The following is a 19,654-nucleotide window of genomic DNA, read 5'->3' on the forward strand; positions in this document are numbered from 1 at the left end:
GAGTTTGGGTTCTGGATCCTCCCCGACCAGCTGGGAGCCCCGGTGTGGAGGGTGCGTTATAAAGCACTGACTGCAAGGTTTGAAAAGCCTTTTATAAATTCCAGCTGTACTTGGAGTGATTTTTGTTTTTTTGCATTAATTTCAGAACCAACTCTGGTTCCACTCTGGTTCAAAACCATGTAAAGAAATTAAAATCTTTAGTTTGGTGGTTTTCAATCTTCCTCTGTAGAGTTGGATGCTGGTAGCAGCACATTCCCAAACTGGAATGCATTCATCAGGCCAGTAGAAATGCTGAATCAGGGTTAGAATGAGCACGAAACACAAAGCAGAGCAGCTTAATTCTAGCCTGGGTGCCATTCCGAACTTAGTCCCGCTCACAAAGTTTGAGGTCGAGAAGTTCGGTCTGGCTTTGCTCCATAGTAGCGCGAGTATGATCACCTACTGTCAGGCGATCCAATCAAATTGTCAGGGCGGGCTTTATACGATGATGGACAGATGACCAACAGTAACGTAATCAACCACGTGATCAATGCCCGCTTGGGTGACAACAACAATGGCTGCCGCTGGAGAGTTTAGGTGTGTAGATTCTGCTATTAGGTCTGTTCTAGAAGATATCGACAGCAAATTAATTTTAAAAGAGGAACAGAGAAACGTGATCAAGGCTCATCTTCTTATTCTAGGCGTTCAACTGCACGCTTTGATTTTTGTTGACAACAACTATGCGTCGCTTAACCTACGTCACGCACTCCGTTGCTCTTATTGGTTGTAGGTCTATCCAATTGAGTGCGGAGTCCGACTCATTCTGACTAGAATTGAGTCGGACTACGTCAGGCTAGCTTAATTCACCCATTGGTCCCTTTTTCACCTTCGACAGACTTCCTTGCTTTAGAAAACATCCGTCCGTCCGTCTGTCCATGAATGTAGTGAAGAGAACCGGTGACAAACCCTGGCAGTCCATAGAGGACAAAAAAGAGCACTCTAACAAGTGTTGGGCACGTTACTTTGAAAAAGTAATTAGTTATAGTTACTAGTTACTTCTCCCAAAAGGTAATTGAGTTACTCCACAATAAAAGTAACAAGTTACTAGTAAAAGTAACTATTGCGTTACTTTTGCGTTTCTCGCCCCCGTAACCCTCATCACCCGGCCCCCACCTTCTCGCCGTGTGTTTCCAAAGCCAGCTGAATAGAGCGGACGACAAAGACAAGAACCTGCAGACAGTTTAGCATTTATTGCAACTCAACGTCAATGACATCAGGGGGGAACGCCATGTGAAGTTTGTTAACAGGGCGATCAGATCTGGTGAGTTTATGAAATTAATAACTGGGGATGTCTAATTCTGAAATCCTGTGTGTTTGGGTTGTTATAGATACTGCAACATCTATCTATCATCTATCTATCTAGATCTATACTCTGTGTGTGACATAAAATATGGATCTCCATCCCTGCCACAAAGGCCATCAAATAATGTTTAAAATAAAAAATATTGAAAAGGCAGAGCATCCATCCATCCATCCATCCATCCATCCATCCAGGCTATCATTTGATCGTTCACGCTCTCCATAGTTCTCCTGTGGCGCGAGCACAGGGCGGCTGTTGCGCGCCTTTAGCGAGCATGCGCGTTTCCTGTCGCTTGCGCGGTGAATCGTGCCGCCTGCGCTGTGCGGAGATGCAGGAGAAACCGTATGTGACGTAACACCGGTATTTCCATCTGGAAAACGCTTTTTTGCTGCTGGAGTCCTCCTCACTCTCCATCTCTCTGTGTGTGCTGTACGTTAACACCCGCCAGCAGAAACACCCACCTACCCAACTGACAGACGGAATCTCAATATACATCAGACATTCTCATCCTCCCCTCTCTCATGACAAGGCGCGCACGAGTCCTATCATGAAAAAAGGTTCATTGTGCAACCTGAGTAACGCGCAGTAACGGGGTGTCGGCAGTGGTAACTGCGTTATAGTTACAGTCAAAGTAATTAGTTTACTCGTTACTCAAACAAGGTAACGGCATTAGTAACATTACTTCTTAGACCTGCATATCACAATAAGTTCCTTATCACAGGCTTAGAGGGGCGATCAACCTGCAAAGTATGCAAAGTTTACAGCAAACATAGCCTTTGATGTGCTTTGTTTCATTTTGTCTCCACTTATGTGGAGCGGGAGTTGACATATCGACTTTGTTTACCCGAGTTCCTGAATTAAACAGTGCCAGCTTGGTGGGACTGCTGGTCCTGATTGCCTTCGTTGTGGACAAGCTAGACTGGGAGGAATCCCAGTAAGTTAAGCTGGCCTAGTGCAACGTGCCTCTGATCCATAGAAAGAATTGGAAAATATGAAAACATATTATTAATAAGGACATTTTAAAAAATAGGTAAGGCAAAATGCACATTCGTTATACATACAAACATCAACGCCAGTGACATCACAGTTCACAGGTAAGGTGGGAGCTAAAGGGCTAAACGGAAAAAAAGCAAAATGGGGAAAAATTTGATCAGAACCAGAGAAAGCAAAGGAGCTCAGAGGGAAAGCAGAGTTTACTGGTTTTATTCTGAATAGAGAATTTAAATATTTACCAAGTTTAGCATTAGCGCACCTGGCAAATGGCTTCGAAGTGGTACAGAATGAGAGCTGGAGGGCACGAGTGCACCATGTATTGGTTGGGAGGTGTTTAAATCGCAGAGACTAGCTGATGGTGACTGACTTACTATCCTCCTCAGACTCATTTTTCCACCGTTTGGTTCCATGATCATAGAGCAATTGTCTGAATCGGTTCAGTGAAAAATTAGGAGCCAGAAACGTAGAAGCTGTAATTCTCTTGATGATCTTCGTTACTCTGGCCTGACGGATCAGCTTTATGTTAGAAGGACCATTACGATGTCCAGGATGAAGCTCATGAACATTTCTGCTAAACACTCTGTCCCCACTGTGGGATTGATTGAAGTCATTTGAATTGGTTACAGGAACTGGTAAAGAACCAGCTCCACGCTGCGGATCGGTGCAGGCAGACATGTTCTCTGAATGTGAAGCCATTGCTCTGTCTCTTCTTAGCCCTGGACACACAGGACATCACCGCTGAGGTCACCTCACCGTCCGGAACCAGTCAGCCCACTGAGCTGGTTTCCATGGGCAACGACACCTACTGCGTGCGGTTTGTGCCCACACAGATGGGCGTGCACAACGTTGACGTAAAGTACAGGGGTGTGCACGTACCAGGCAGTCCTTTCCAGTTCACCGTTGGACCACTAGGAGAGGGCGGAGCCAGCAAAGTGCAAGCCGGGGGTAAAGGCCTGGAAGGAGCTGTGGCTGGAGAGCCAGGTACTGAACATTCCCCCAGAACATTTAGTGTTCCCCCATTTAGTGGGTGAACCAAACTCTCTCTAACTGACACGTTCTCATCACGATCTCCAGCGGAGTTCAGCATCTGGACGAGGGAGGCCGGAGCCGGTGGTCTGTCCATCTCCATGGAGGGACCCAGCAGGGCAGAGATCTCCTTCGATGACCGCAAAGATGGATCCTGCGGCATCTCCTACGTAGCTCAGGAGCCTGGTAGATGGCACACAGACGGAGGATGTAATGCTGTTGCTAGACGGTAACTGTGGCTAACATTGGCTCTCCCTCCTCTGCAGGTGATTATGAGATCTCGGTGAAGTTTAATGAGCAGCACATCCCTGACAGCCCCTACCTGGTTCCTGTTGTGGCTCCGGTGAACGATGCCCGACGGCTCACTGTTGCCGGCCTTCAGGTGAGGCATGAGGAGACACCTCCACACCCGCCTTTCCTGCTCTGGAGAGCAGCTGCATAAAAACCCGTTTGCTCCTTTGTGAAGCTGATGGATTTGCTGGGAGGGTTCGGCTGAGAACAAGCTTTGCGACCATTTAGTTTTATAATAATTTGGAGAAAATCTACAGTAAATTTAAGCATTGTCCTTTTTCAAATCCCAAATTATTCTTCAAAATGGCCCACATCAGTCGCTCTCTCCAAGTTGGTCAGTGGTGCGATCAGAAAATGCTGAATGTCGCTTTATGCAGCTGCTCCCATGGAAGTGACCAAAGCCAAGCAAACGCCATTGTCGCCATTTTAGAAAAGTAGAAGCTAAACTCTTTGCTTTAAGCTCACCAATCTTTTTATACTCAGCCAAGAATTAGAAAAACAAAGAATATAAAACAGAATAAAACTTTTGTCTTTTAATAAAGGAAACTCTCAAAGTTAAACTGAATTAATTGCAATGAATTTTTTTTTTAAAGTAGGATAAAGTTGGCTTTCTTTGCTTGGTTCTGGTCATCCCTCCGTTACTTTGGTGTGGAACTGTTGGTGTTTCTCTTGTGTTTCATTTAAAGGCTTTTAACAGCGCCACCATCGGCTCTGACTGCAGCAGGCCCCCTCCATGCATCCTGCTGACTCACATGTATTATGTTCTGCAATCTGAGTTTATATTGCATGAACAGGAGAATAGGATCCTCATCCTGAATCACCAAGCACATTCATTTTACAATTATAAAAAAAAAACTGTACAAAAAAATGACAGATTTGAATATTTAATCTGAAAACGTTGTGAAGGCCTCTGTGAACCTGAAAGATTCTGTGTCTTTCATTTTTCTGGTTCTCGGTGTAAAACGTTTTTCAGTGATAAGTTCAGTTGAGTAAGTTTCATTTGTAAGGAGATTTAGAAGTAATTTTTAAGTAATTGTGGAGGATGTTTTTACGGTTGGATCATCTAAATAAGTGGTCCTCTTAATTGTTAATCATCCTGGTGAGATGTTTACGTAAGGCCGCCTTATGTGCTCGTCCCCATTTTCACTTACCAGTGGTGAGTCTGACATAGTGGAAAAATTGCAAATCTTTTGCAAAGTAAGCTTGTATGAGCGAGGCAAACAGAAACCTTTAAACGGAGCGTGCACGAGGAGAAATGGGCTCGTGCACGCTCGCACATGTTTAATAGGCGTAAAATTTGGGAGCGGGTACCCGCTCCCAAATTTGTGCATTGTTGTTTTTTTTTTTTTTTTTTATTCGGGAAAATCCTCCACAATATATTTAAAGGAATAGTACACCCAAAACATGATTAGCCTTCATTTTCTACTCACCCCCATGCTGAACAACACTCTGGAGTACTTTTTTGATATCTCAAATGCATCTGGAGATCTGGGAGGCTTCTTGCTGTCTGCTGACATTCAAATAATGGAGGTCTATGGCGCCCGAGGCAGAAAGGTCCATAAAAGTCCACAAAAAACGTGTCAATATTCCTCCATACTGCTCGTCCAATGTATTCCAAGTGTCCTGAGTGGGTAGCGTCCAGAATTTACTCTAAACGAAGTCATTTAGAATGTTTTAGAGCATAAACAGTAGTGTATAGGATTTCCTGAAAGCGCGTTCACGAGTCTACGGAAACCGCGGCAGACCAAACCAGATGAAAGTGCGCATTCAGCTCGGCAAAGAACTCATGCTCTTCCTCAACACTGAAGTCCTCAGACATTTTTCTTTCATTGTTTCTTTCTTTGCACAGGTAAACAGCACATTTCTTCTTCTACGCTTGCATTATCGGCAGAGCAGACGCTGAATGCGCACTTTCATCTGGTTTGGTCTGCCACGGTTTCCGTAGACTCGTGAACGCGCTTTCAGGAAATCCTATACACTACTGTTTATGCTCTAAAAACATTCTAAATGACTTCGTTTCGAGTAAATTATGGACGCTACCCACTCAGGACACTTGGAATACATTGGACGAGCAGTATGGAGGAATATTGACACGTTTTTTGTGGACTTTTATTAACCTTTCTGTCTCGGGCGCCATAGACCTCCATTATTTGAATGTCAGCAGACAGCAAGAAGCCTCCCAGATCTCCAGATGCATTTGAGATATCAAAAAAGTACTCCAGAGTGTTGTTCAGCATGGGGGTGAGTAGAAAATGAAGGCTAATCATGTTTTGGTTGTACTATTCCTTTAACAGTATGAAAATATTAATTACAACTATTGTCATTGAGCATTATGTCCACTAGATGGCTGTAATGTTGCATTATCTGCGACGCTCAGACTTTCCTTTTACTCGTTTAAACATTCAACATTTTTCCAAAACTTACTTTGAACTAAATATTGAAGTCATTTCCTGTCTCCTTTGAAAAGTTAATTTCAGTTTTGCACTTGGATCCTAAATGTGGAATCCAGACCCTTTTTAAAAACACTGTAGGCGTTTTATAAGCAGACTTCCACTGTGGCTCTCTGGCTCTGCTGCAGCTACGTTAGGAGAAGTCCCACATGAAAGCGGAGCATGTTTGAAATGTCTTCTGTCCACACTCATCAGGAGTCCGGTCTAAAGGTCAATCACCCAGCATCCTTTGCGGTGCGTCTGAATGGAGCACAGGGCAAGTTGGAGGCCAAAGTCCACAGTCCTTCTGGAGCTCTGGAGAAGTGTGCGGTCACGGAGCTGGAGAAAGGTCAGTGTGTGCTTTGATGGCTCCAGTTCAAATTTTCACTGCAGTACGACTCAGTTTCTAGCATTACAAACCTTAAAGAAACATTTCATCCAGGACCGAAGGAGCATCAATGCCTGTCAGAATTAGTCAAGAAGAACCATTGGTAATTTAATCCTGTCGTAAATCCTCCCTGTATAATTTTAATGAAAAATGTTGATTACTTTCAAAAATGAGAATGGACCCAGAGGCTGAAAGTTATACCCTCAGATAAATTACTGCCCCCCCAGCAATCTTTGCCTTGGACGTGAGGCTTTTGTAGCATCAACAAGCTTTGGTTTGGTACAGATTGGGCTTTAAAGTATTATGTAGTGCTGTCAAACTGGCCCGCTTAAAGGGGGACATCGTTGTTTTTTTTTACATTGGGTCCTTGATTTTAAGTTATTACATCTGGTTCTACTCGTTTGTGTCATTTGGAGCCGTTCTGAAGATATTCCGTTAGGTTATATCCAAGTAACGTCTTCCTATGGGCAACGACTTGAAGGCAAAAACTAAACTGTTCATCATTTATTCTTTATGGAACGCCAGCATTCAGAACATGGAGGCCAATCACTGTCCCCCAGACATCCACGGTTATATTTTGGACACACAAACGGGTGTGTGTATGATGTCATCCGTCATATGGACGAGTAGTACATGATGTAATAACATAAAATCAAGGGCCCAATGTACAAAAAAAAAAAAAAAACGGTGTTCCCCTTTAAGCAGAAACTTGGAAACTGGAGGAGTCCCACAACCAGCACTCGTCTCGTGGAGACATGTGTTCTGCGCAGGCCAGATAGAGATGTTTGACTAGAAGAATGTTTGGAGGAAGCTGCGTAGATCCCAAACACGGATCTAGTATAAGATCAAGCTTCTGAACCAGTTTGCTTTAAGGAGATCAGTGATCCTATAAAACATCAACATCCATGATTCAGGAGAGGCTTCTGCCGACTCCACACCTCCTGGATGCTAACCGTGTAATGTTTGCTAATAAAGCTCCTCCGCCTCTAAATCTGAGATCTGATCCCATTTGGCCCTTTTTTCTCCTCAGATAAATACGCCATCCGCTTCATCCCCAGGGAGAACGGCGTCCATACCATTGATGTTAAGTTTAACGGCTCTCACATTCCGGAAAGTCCTTTCCAGGTCCGTGTTGGAGAACCAGGACAAATTGGAGAAGCTGGTCTAGTCTCAGCTTATGGATCTGGTTTGGAGAGAGGCACCACAGGTGGGTCACCTGTCCATCCTTCATATGAATCGGTAAAGACAGGTTTGAGATTTCTGCTGCTGGTCAGCTGACGTCCCTGGAGCTGTTGATCTGTGTTCAGTCTGTCTAATGTGTTCTTGTTTGTTCAGACCGACAGCTGTGTAGAATTCCTATACAAAACTGCACGGTGAAGGACGGTGAATCCCACGCGATGAGAGCGTTCACTTCTCTGCTCTCATCTCCTGCTACTACAGTAGATATAGCTGAGGTGTTGTCAAACAGCAGCACCTCGTTAAGAGAGCAGAGCTGTGATGCTTAAAGGAATAGTACACCCAAAACATGATTAGCCTTCATTTTCTACTGGAGTACTTTTTTGATATCTCAAATGCATCTGGAGATCTGGGACGCTTCTTGCTGTCTGCTGACATTCAAATAATGGAGGTCTATGGCGCCCGAGGCAGAAAGGTCCATAAAAGTCCACAAAAAACGTGTCAATATTCCTCCATACTGCTCGTCCAATGTATTCCAAGTGTCCTGAGTGGGTAGCATCCATAATTTACTCGAAACGAAGTCATTTAGAATGTTTTTAGAGCATAAACAGTAGTGTATAGGATTTCCTAAAAGCGCGTTCACGACTCTACGGAAACCGCGGCAGACCAACCCAGATGAAAGTGCGCATTCAGCGTCTGCTCTGCCGATAATGCAAGCGTAGAAGAAGAAATGTGCTGTTTACCTGTGCAAAGAAAGAAACAACGAAAGAAAAATGTCTGAGGACTTCAGTGTTGAGGAAGAGCATGAGTTCTTTGCTGAGCTGAATGCGCACTTTCATCTGGTTTGGTCTGCCGCGGTTTCCGTAGACTCGTGAACGCGCTTTTAGGAAATCCTATACACTACTGTTTATGCTCTAAAAACATTCTAAATGACTTCGTTTCGAGTAAATTCTGGACGCTACCAACTCAGGACACTTGGAATACATTGGACGAGCAGTATGGAGGAATATTGACACGTTTTTTGTGGACTTTTATGGACCTTTCTGCCTCGGGCGCCATAGACCTCCATTATTTGAATGTCAGCAGACAGCAAGAAGCCTCCCAGATCTCCAGATGCATTTGAGATATCAAAAAAGTACTCCAGAGTGTTGTTCAGCATGGGGGTGAGTAGAAAATGAAGGCTAATCATGTTTTGGGTGTACTATTCCTTTAAGTTTACAAGCTGAACTTTTCTATGAACTCCGGACACAGCAGCCAATCAGGGACTGGTTGTAGGTGAAGCTTTTTTCACTTAAAATGGAATACAGAGAAATAAATGTTAAAAAGGTAAAGATAAGGAATGCTCTCAAGAGGATTAGTTGCCTGTAAAACAGCTGTTTTAATTTAGTCCTGGAAGCACTGGTCATCCTCTCTTACCTCCAGCACAGAGCCCAGTCTGCCACTGTCCAGCATCAGGGCTTTCTGAGGGTAGGTTTTGAAGGAAGTCCCGCCGAACCTGACTGAATCAGAGCTTCATCTGGATGACCCAAAGTGGATCTTTTTTTTTTTTTTTTTAAGAGCTTTTGGGGCTTTTCAAAAACTTGATGATCTCCCAAAGATGATTCAAAAGTGGTTCATAGAGAACAATTTAGCAGAAGCCTCCCAAACCTTTTGCTATGAACCCACGTTACCACTGGCCAACCTAGTTAATTTCCTGTCAAGGTCTCGCTGTCGGATTTTAACAATAAAAGCACAGGTGAAACTTAACGTCACGGAAAGCTGTTAAATTGTTCTAAATCAACTTTTGAATCGTCTTGGGGAGACCATCAGTTTTTGGAAAAGCTCTTAAAACAATATCCACTTTGGTTCCTCCAATTCAATTCAATTCAATTTCAATTCAATTCAGTTTATATATATAGCGCCAAATTCACAACACATGTCATCTCAAGGCACTTTACAGTTCAACCAGATCATACAGTCAAATTGATACAAAGTTTTCTATCTAAGGAAAACCAGTTGATTGCATTGACTCATTGACTCAAATACAATCCCCCACACTAAGCATGCTTGTAGCGACAGTGGAGAGGAAAAACTCCCTTTTAACAGGAAGAAACCTCCAGCAGAACCAGGCTCAGTGTGAGCGGCCATCTGCTGAGGCCCACTGGGGTTCAAGGAGACAGAAGCAGAGATACAAAAAGCAGCTGTAAAAGGCGGCCCCGTCCAGGAAACACACAGCCAGGCAGACGAGCTCCAAGGCAGCTCCCATGCCAGAGGACGAAGAAAGCACATCCACTTAGTCACGGTCAGAGAAACAGGACCACACTGGAAAACAGGCCGATCTCCAACATCTATAAACAAGGGTGTTGATAGAAGCAGCACAGCTGATGTTTCTTTCCAGGATGACGTCACAGCCAAACAGGAACAGACGAGGCAAAGCTACTCTGAGGAAAAGCAGAGAGAGCAGAAGGTTAGAGATTGAACTAACAGATTCTGCAGAATAGGAGAACAGAGAGAGAATGAAGCAGAATGATGAAATGGGGGTCCCTATGTCCTCCAAAAGTCTAAGCCTATAGCAGCATAACTATAGAGATAGCTCAGGATAACCTGAGCCACTCTAACTATAAGCTTTATCAAAAAGGAAAGTTTTAAGCCTAGCCTTAAAAGTAGACAGGGTGTCTGCCTCACGGACTAAAACTGGTAGTTGGTTCCACAGGAGAGGAGCCTGATAACTAAAAGATCTGCCTCCCATTCTACTTTTAGAAATTCTAGGAACCACTAGTAAACCTGCAGATTGAGAGCGAAGTGCTCTGTTAGGAACATAAGGAACAATCAGATCTCTGATATAAGATGGAGCTTGGCCATTTAAGGCTTTATATGTGAGAAGGAGGATTTTAAATTCTATTCTTGATTTAACAGGAAGCCAATGAAGAGAAGCCAGGATAGGAGAGATATGATCTCTCTTTTTAATTTTCATCAGAACTCTGGCTGCAGCATTTTGGATCAGCTGAAGGCTTTTAACTACAGTTTGTGGACTTCCTGATAGTAAAGAATTACAATAGTCCAGCCTTGAAGTAACAAATGCATGGACTAGTTTCTCAGCATCACCCCTGGACAGGATATTTCTAATTTTTGCAATGTTCCTCAGATGAAAGAAGGAAATTCTAGAAACCTCCTTGATATGGGACCTAAATGACAGGTCCTGATCAAAAATAACACCAAGATTTTTTACTTTATTATCTGAAATCAGTTTAATCCCATCCAAATGAAGTGACTGGCTAATCAGTTTCTTTTTCAGAGACTCTGGTCCAAAGACTATAACTTCTGTTTTGTCTGCATTCAGAAGCAGAAAGTTAAGAGTCATCCAGGTTTTTATGTCTTCAAGACATGCCTGTAATCTATGTAATGGGTTAGCTTCATCTGGATTTATAGACAGATATAGCTGGGTATCATCAGCATAACAGTGGAAATTAATCCCATGCTGTCTAATAATTCTACCAATTGGGAGCATGTATAAAGTAAAGAGAATTGGTCCTAGCACTGATCCCTGTGGTACTCCACAGGTAACCTTTGAGCGTGTTGAAGATCTATCATTAACATGAACAAACTGAATTCGATCAGATAGATCAGATTTAAACCAGTCTAGTGCTGTTCCTTTAATTCCAACAAAATATTCAAGTCTTTCTAAAAGAATATTATGGTCAACTGTATCAAATGCAGCACTAAGATCCAACAGGACGAGCACAGATACAAGTCCATTATCTGAGGCCATGAGAATATCATTAGTGACTTTCACCAGAGCTGTTTCAGTGCTATGATGAGCTCTAAAGCCAGACTGAAACTCTGCATCTCCAGATGCAGCTCTGATTGGGACTTCCTTGTAAATATAACCCTGGATAAAGCACCGACTGGCAGTCATAGACCAGGCTCTGTGCTGGAGGCGAGTGAGGATGACCAACGCTTCTAGGACTAAATTAAAACAGCTTTTTTACAGGCACCTAAAAATCTCTTGAGAGCATTCCTTATTTCTACCTTTGTTAAAATTATTCTCTACTCTATTCCAATTTAATTTAAAAAAGCTTAATCTACAACCAGTCCCTGACTGGCTGCTGTGTCGCGATTTCACAAAATAGTTCAGCTTGTTTCAACTTCTGCATCCCTGCTCGGGACTCTTCATGAGGTGCTGCTGTTTGACAATACCTTAGCTCTATCTAGTAGCAGGAGTTGAGGGCCCTTCCCTGCCGGGTTTGCATAGGAATTCTTTGTGAATCCACCGCACTTCCCATTGTCACCGCACCATTCTATTCAATACCAGGACAGGAATGACATATTGAGGGAATTTTAGAACCCAATGTCTTCCGTTTGTAGGAACCCAGTCAGAGTTCATCATTAACAACACTAAAGCTGGTCCTGGAGCTTTAACAGTGACCATTGAGGGTCCCTCCAAAGTGAAGATGGACTGTCAGGAGATCCCAGAGGGTTACAAAGTTCACTACACTCCCATGGCCCCGGGCAGCTATGTGATCAGCATTAAATATGGAGGACCCAACCACATCACTGGGAGTCCCTTTAAGGCTCGAGTCACAGGTACGGTGATCAGAATCAGACCCCAACCCCTGTGGGTGGAGGACGATCAGTCCACAGTTAAAAGCTCTAAAGCCGCCTTTCCCTTACCTGATTATGTTTTAATCAGGTGCTCGGCTGGTGAATGCGACCAACTCCGAGACGTCAACCCTAATGCTGGATCCAACTGTACGATCGTCCAACAGCGGCTTCCTTCAGAGCGGCCTGCCCAGGCCGGGAGACTCTGATGCCAGCAAGGTGCTGAGCCGAGGATCCGGACTCAGCAAGGCCTTCGTGAGCCAGAGAAGCAACTTCTCTGTGGACTGCAGCAAAGCTGGTAAGACCCTGATCAGACCTTCAGCTGTTGGCTAAATGAGACTGGAAGATCAGCAAGATCAGTTCTTTCCAAGATAAGCTGATGTTCTCCCTCATGTTTTAATAGGATATAAAAGTCAAGGTTTAGTTTATTTTTAGTTTAAATTGTTGGTTCCTCTTGTTCAGTGGAAGGAAAAACTCACAATGGTGACAGAAAAAAAGTTTATGAATAAAAAAATATTTTTTCTTTGAAAATAAGTGAAATTCAGACATTTCTTTTCAACCTTGCTTCAAATAAAATCCCCTCATGGAAACAGGCCTGGACTAAAATGATCGTTCCTCTAGAAAAGACTGAGAATAATGTGACCAAAGGGACGCATTGGATCAAGATGTGTCTACAGTCTAGTAATCAGTTAGTGGGCCTATATATAGGGCTACAAGGAGTCATTGCTTGTGACGTGGTGTAGGGCTGGGCGATAAGACGATATATATCGTACGGACGATAGAAAAGTGTCTATCGTGCTAATTCTATTCTATCGTTTCTAACACAATTGTATCTCGTATTCATGCAAATATTTCCCATGGTAGACTACGACAATAGTATTAGTGTAGCCACGTAGCCTACACACAGCTTATAAGTGATAAACAAGATTATTTTTTTTTAATCCACAAAGAAGCGGCGTCCTGTGGTTTTTGCAACATGACGCTTCTTTACGGGTTTTTGACTCACACGCGGGTTTGCGACATGCTTTACGTTACTTAACTCATGAGAGTTGGAGACGCAGGAGGCTGAAGTATTAAACCTGTGGTCGCAACAAACAGAGACAGCTACGCAGGCAACCCAAGATAAAGAAATTTTACCAAAAAGAGGGGGCACATCTGTGATTTGGTTACATTTTGGATTTACCAAGTCCAACAAGGAGCAGACAACATTTGCAAACTATGCTACAAGACTGTTCCCTTACCCGATGGCAACACGACAGACCTCTTCTAATACCTAAAGAAGAACCACAGTAATTTAATTTAAATACCTGTAGGATTTGAAAAAATGTGAAGGATACTGTAGCCATACTTCCACCTCATCTTATGCATATATATTGTTGCACTACAATTTATTTTTCTAATTTGTGACAGTTCTATAAATGTCACTTCAAAATAAAGTTGAAAAAGTAAGCAATTATATTATTTTGTCATATTTTTCAGAGATTTGCTGAAAATGTACTCAATTGGAGCATATTGCGATATATAACATTATTGTGATATAAAATAGTCCATATCATGATATATGATTTTTTCCATATCGCCCAGCACTAACGTGGTGTGTAGTGCACTCAACATGGACCAGATGAAAAGAAGGACAGAGTTGTCTCAAGAGAGAAGAGAGAAAAAGATAGAGCAGCATGTTAAAGCTTAAGGCTGTCAGGGAATCTCTAATCAGCCTGTGTTCCTCTGACTACAGCTGCACAGTTATTCATTTAGCTTCCATGGACTGTAGCCAACAGCAGGAAAACTGATGACAAATCAGAGATGAATGGAAACACAATGAAAAGTGAAAAACTTCTAACCAGATTAAAGATGTTCTTCAGGCTGCAGGAACTTGAGGATGATTAGCTTTATGATCACAGACCAAGATAAGAAGACTGTCTCTGTGAAACATGGAGGAAGCTCTGTTTCTGGAACAGGGTGTCTGCATTTCTGCAGGGTCCTATGAAATCTCCAGATTATAAGGACATTTGGAGAGAAATGTGCTGCTGCGTCAGAAAGCTTGGTGTGTTCAACAGGATAATGAGCTGAGAGGAAAACACAGGACTGTTCTGAAGACTTCAATCCTACTGAGCATCTTTGGAAGGAGCTGAAACAGGCCGTCTGGAAAAGGCAGCCTTTAAAGCGGAAATGCCTACCACTGATGGCACAGACTGACTCTAAGGCCTGTTTTTAAAATCATTCTGTTCGAGCTTTGCTGAAAAGCAATGTCTGGTTAATTTTCATAGAATCTTTATTTACAGTGTTAAGCATCCAGACCCGTTTAAATGTTTCACTCTTTGCTTCATTACAGCCATTTGCTAGAATCAATAAAGTTCATCTTATTTCTCATTAATATATACTCAGCACCCTATCTTGACAAAAAAAAAAGAAAAAAATACAAATTTTTGCAAATTTATTGAAAAGGAGAAACTGAAATATCACATTGTCATAAGTATTCAGACTCTTTGCTCAGTATTGAGTGGAAGCAACCGTCTGAGCTAGTACAGCCATGAGTCTTCTTGGGATTGATGCAACAAGTTTTTTTTTCCATACCTGGATTTAGGGATCCTCTGCCATTTTTCCTTGCAGATCCTCTCCCGTTCGGTCAGGTTGGATGGTGAGCGTTTGTTAGACGGCCATTTTCTGGTCACTCCAGAGATGCTCATTTGGGTTTAGGTCAGGCCTCTGGCTGGGCTCTTTTGTTATTCTAGCAGTGTGCTCAGGGTTATAGTGTTGATGGAAGGTGAATGTTTGTTCCAGTCTGAGCTGGATTGCTCCTAAAACCCTCTGGGCTTGAGAGGTTAATGGCTGCAAAAACCACAGAGAAGTTTTTATACTTGAACAGCAGTAGGAGAAAGTAGAAGAGTAGGGAAATGTGGTCCTCCGGCACTATAAGCCTAAAGCATGATGTGACAGAGAAAGTTTTTTTTTTTTTTTTTTTTAACTAAGCACTTCTGTTTTATCAAAGATTAAAGTTAAAGGCTGTATTTTTTAAATATCTGGCTCCCATTCTACTTTAATAATTCTATGGACCACTAGTACACCTACAGATTGAAAGCAAAGTGTTCTGTTTGGAACATAAGGACAATTGGATCATGATATAAGATGGAGCTTTGTTATTTAGGGCTTTATATGCGAGATGGAGGATTATAAATTCTACAATAAATTCTGGATTTAAAGGAATAGTACACCCAAAACATGATTAGCCTTCATTTTCTACTCACCCCCATGCTGAACAACACTCTGGAGTACTTTTTTGATATCTCAAATGCATCTGGAGATCTGGGAGGCTTCTTGCTGTCTGCTGATATTCAAATAATGGAGGTCTATGGCGCCCGAGGCAGAAAGGTCCATAAAAGTCCACAAAAAACGTGTCAATATTCCTCCATACTGCTCGTCCAATGTATTCCAAGTGTCCTGAGTGGGTAGCGTCCAGAATTTACTCGAAACGAAGTCATTTAGAATGTTTTTAGAGCATAAACAGTAGTGTATAGGATTTCCTGAAAGCGCGTTCACGACGCTACGGAAACCGCTGCAGACCAAACCAGATGAAAGTGCGCATTCAGCGTCTGCTCTGCCGATAATGCAAGCGTAGAAGAAGAAATGTGCTGTTTACCTGTGCAAAGAAAGAAACAACGAAAGAAAAATGTCTGAGGACTTCAGTGTTGAGGAAGAGCATGAGTTCTTTGCCGAGCTGAATGCGCACTTTCATCTGGTTTGGTCTGCCGCGGTTTCCGTAGACTCATGAACTCGCTTTCAGGAAATCCTATACACTACTGTTTATGCTCTAAAAACATTCTAAATGACTTTGTTTCGAGTAAATTATGGACGCTACCCACTCAGGACACTTGGAATACATTGGACGAGCAGTATGGAGGAATATTGACACGTTTTTTGTGGACTTTTATGGACCTTTCTGCCTCGGGCGCCATAGACCTCCATTATTTGAATGTCAGCAGACAGCAAGAAGCCTCCCAGATCTTCAGATGCATTTGAGATATCAAAAAAGTACTCCAGAGTGTTGTTCAGCATGGGGGTGAGTAGAAAATGAAGGCTAATCATGTTTTGGGTGTACTATTCCTTTAACTGAAAGCCAATTGAGAAGCTAGGATATGAGAGATATGATCTCTCCTTATAACTCGTGCTGCAACCTTTCAGATGAGCTACATATAGATTTTTCCTCCATCACTATTTCAGTGGATATTTGGGAAATATTGGTAAAAGAATGAAGTCTTTGTAAGCAGTTTTTACTCCAGACCTATTTGACACGTCTTCTCTAAGGATAGCATCAAGGTTTGTTTTTGTATTTCTGGACACCAAGTAAATGAAACCCAGAGCGAGAATCCATCTGTATCTATCCAAACGTATCTGAACATGGACTACATCCAGATCCTCTTCACATTGGAGTGTAACAATTAAAATATCCACATTTAGATTATATCAAGGTCCAGTAAAGCTGTGCTTTATTTTGTACACAACAACTAGCATTTAAACAGAAATGGCATAAGAATTTTATGTTTGCGTTTCTACATTTCTTCCCAGGTAAGAACATGCTCCTGGTGGGCGTGTATGGCCCTCAGGTCCCCTGTGAGGAGGTTCTAGTCAAACATCTGGGAAACCTGCAGTACAACGTCAGCTACGTGCTGAAGGAACAGGGCAACTACATCCTGGTGGTGAAGTGGGGCGATGACCACATCCCTGGGTCTCCATTCAACGTCACCGTCCCATGATGCACCTCAGAGCTGAGCTGGAGAGGAAACATTGCTGCACTACATAAAACTGTCAAATGAAAACCCTGCTGAACAAAAATGAACTCAGTTTATTTCTATCAAAGTTGAGGAGTTTGTGTCTATATGGTTATTTCTGCCACAATTGAACTGATCTCAATGTAAAAACAAGAATAAAACATTCAACACACTCTTAGGCTTCCTGCTGCATCACCAAACTAACAGTAGATAACGTAACACATTACTTATAGCTGCCCTGCAACTCACGCTTAATTCTCTTTTGGACTTTCCAGTTTTTCTAGTCACTACGTTTGTCTGCATGAATGCAAAAATCTTAAACCGGATCGGGGGCTTTAGAGCTAGACTAAAAAAAAGCACTTTCCTTTATATGCGTCAGGTTTGACCCATTGTTCAGTTCAGACACCAGACAGTAAAAACAAATCTGTGCCAAACGATCCCCATGTCTGCTAGGAAAAAATGGACTTCCTTCTTTCGTTTGTGGAACTACTGATTATTTTTCACTCCCAGAATTCATCTCTTCTCCAATGCTGCCTTAAAAACTACTGTTCCCTGCAACCAAACCACATTTCTCAGTTTTCTGAGGGTTAGACATGAGCCAGTGGTTCTGATCCATTTCTTATCCACCAGGACAGAAAAGGCGAGGTTCAGGTACTCATCAGTGTCCATAACGGTGTTTGCTTATCACTGCTACTTTTGATACTTTAAGAAGGGGGAGGGGATCAACTCTGATCTGATATGCTGCATGTCTGATAATTCTAATAAACTGGAATCCTAAAAACTGACTTGGATCTTTATTATTTTTTCAGACCCATTAGATAGGTGTTGATTTTGACAGCCATCTTAGATTTAGTCTTAGTCTTCAAGATGAAAACTATTAGTCTTAGCTCCTTTGAAAATGAAAACCGTTAAAAATACAAAGTTGGGTCCTTGGTTTAATGCAGAGCTGTGCACTTTAAGCAAAATGCTAGGAAACTGGAGAGAAAATATCACTCCACAGGCCTACGGGAATCCTACCTAGACTGGAGAAGTGGTTTACTGCTGTATAAGAGGACCCTCTGTAAAGCAAGAGCAGCATATTTCTCCTCATTAATAGAGGAGAATAAGAATAATCCTAGATATATTTTTAATCCAGTTGCCAAACTCACCCAGAGCCATAGCTCTGTTGAACCGTCCATTTCACCTGCTCTTAGCAGCAATGATTTTATGGGATTCTTTATAAATAAGATTGATCTTATTAAAAATAAGATCAATAGCACTCCTCTATCTATGATTGGTTTGTCTCTGGAGGGTGGGGCAGCATCTGAGGCAGTCATGGAGTTTGAACCGGGTTTAGACTGCTTTGATCCAGTTCAACTTTCAGAGTTAGCAAAACTATTGTCTTCATCTAAGCCTTTGTCAGGTTTATTCAATGATGATTATAAAATTAATGTTTGCTAATGAAACATTTTTGCAAGGGGATGCTCCACTCCTCTCTTGTGATTCAGTCAGGAGACCATCCTGCCTTGTCATTCTGATGGAGCATCTTGTCTTTATGAACTGATCAATTGTTCTGTCAGAACAAATACTGTTTTGTAACCATGTGTTATGTTCTGTTAATAAAAGACGGCTGCAGGAGGGGATTCGGAGAAGGAAAGTTTGAGGTTGGGTTGGGCTTTTCCTTCCGCTCCTGCAGAAGCTGCTTGAATCTCTTTCCTGTGTAGACTCAATATCTATTTATTTGCAAACCTACATTTTCTGAATCCAACAGCCTTCAACTTGGATGTTAGATCCAGTTCCAACCAGGTTATTTAAGGAGGTATTCCCTTTGATCTCCTCTTCCATTTTAGATGTGATTAATCTATCTCTTTTACAGGGATATGTACCAAAGGCTTTTAAAGTTGCTGGAATTAAACCTCTGTTTAAGAAACTGTCTCTTTAACCCAGATGACTTGGTCAATTATAGACCTATATCCAATCTTCCTTTCTTATCTAAAATCCTTAAGAAAGTAGTTCCCAAACAAGTGTGCGATCACTTCCACCAAAATGAACTTTGAAGAGTTTCAGTCTGGCTTTAGAGATCATCATACCATGAACTCGCTTTTATTGGTCCAAAATGTCATAATACAAACTCACAAGTGAATCATATACAGGTGCTGGTCATAAAATTAGAATATCATGAAAAAGTAGATTGATTTCAGTAATTCCATTTAAAAAGTGAAACTTGTATATTATATTCATACATTACATACAAACTCATATATTTCAGATATTTATTTTGTTTAATTTTGATGATTACAAATGACAACAAATGAAAATCTCAAATTCATCATATCAGAAAATTAGAATATTGTGAAAAGGTTCAAAATTGATGGCCCCTGGTGCCACACTCTAATCAGCTAATTAACTCAAACCACCTGCAAAAGCCTTTAAATGGTCTTTCAGTCTAGTTCTATAGGCTACACAATCATGGGGAAGACTGCTGACTTGACAGTTGTCCAAAAGACGACCATCGACACCTTGCACAAGGAGGGCAAGACACAAAAGGTCATCGCTAAAGAGGCTGGCTGTTCACAGAGCTCAGTGTCCAAGCACATTAATAGAGAGGCGAAGGGAAGGAAAAGATGTGGTCGAAAAAAGTGTACAAGCAAGAGAGATAACCGCACCCTGGAGAGGATTGTGAAACAAA

The 19,654-nt window shown here is 42.1% G+C and overlaps 1 protein-coding gene across 4 annotated transcripts in view; it reads left to right on the top strand.

Moving 5' to 3' along the window:
• LOC119799067 (filamin-B) overlaps positions 1-17,159 on the top strand; it is an 88,983-nt gene extending 71,824 nt beyond the window's left edge. For all 4 annotated transcript variants that reach the window (XM_038308760.1, XM_038308761.1, XM_038308763.1 and 1 more), the window contains 8 exons: positions 3,047-3,313; positions 3,407-3,544; positions 3,625-3,740; positions 6,295-6,427; positions 7,497-7,673; positions 11,987-12,205; positions 12,312-12,518; positions 16,784-17,159. In XM_038308760.1, coding sequence (XP_038164688.1) covers positions 3,047-3,313; positions 3,407-3,544; positions 3,625-3,740; positions 6,295-6,427; positions 7,497-7,673; positions 11,987-12,205; positions 12,312-12,518; positions 16,784-16,971 — 1,445 coding nt within the window. In that variant the 3' untranslated portion in view covers positions 16,972-17,159. The remainder of the gene's footprint in view (positions 1-3,046; positions 3,314-3,406; positions 3,545-3,624; positions 3,741-6,294; positions 6,428-7,496; positions 7,674-11,986; positions 12,206-12,311; positions 12,519-16,783) is intronic.
• The last annotated feature ends 2,495 nt before the right edge of the window (positions 17,160-19,654 follow it).

The sequence above is a fragment of the Cyprinodon tularosa genome, unplaced genomic scaffold, assembly GCF_016077235.1.
Source record: "Cyprinodon tularosa strain WSP-4 unplaced genomic scaffold, ASM1607723v1 ctg647, whole genome shotgun sequence".
Taxonomy (NCBI): domain Eukaryota; kingdom Metazoa; phylum Chordata; class Actinopteri; order Cyprinodontiformes; family Cyprinodontidae; genus Cyprinodon; species Cyprinodon tularosa.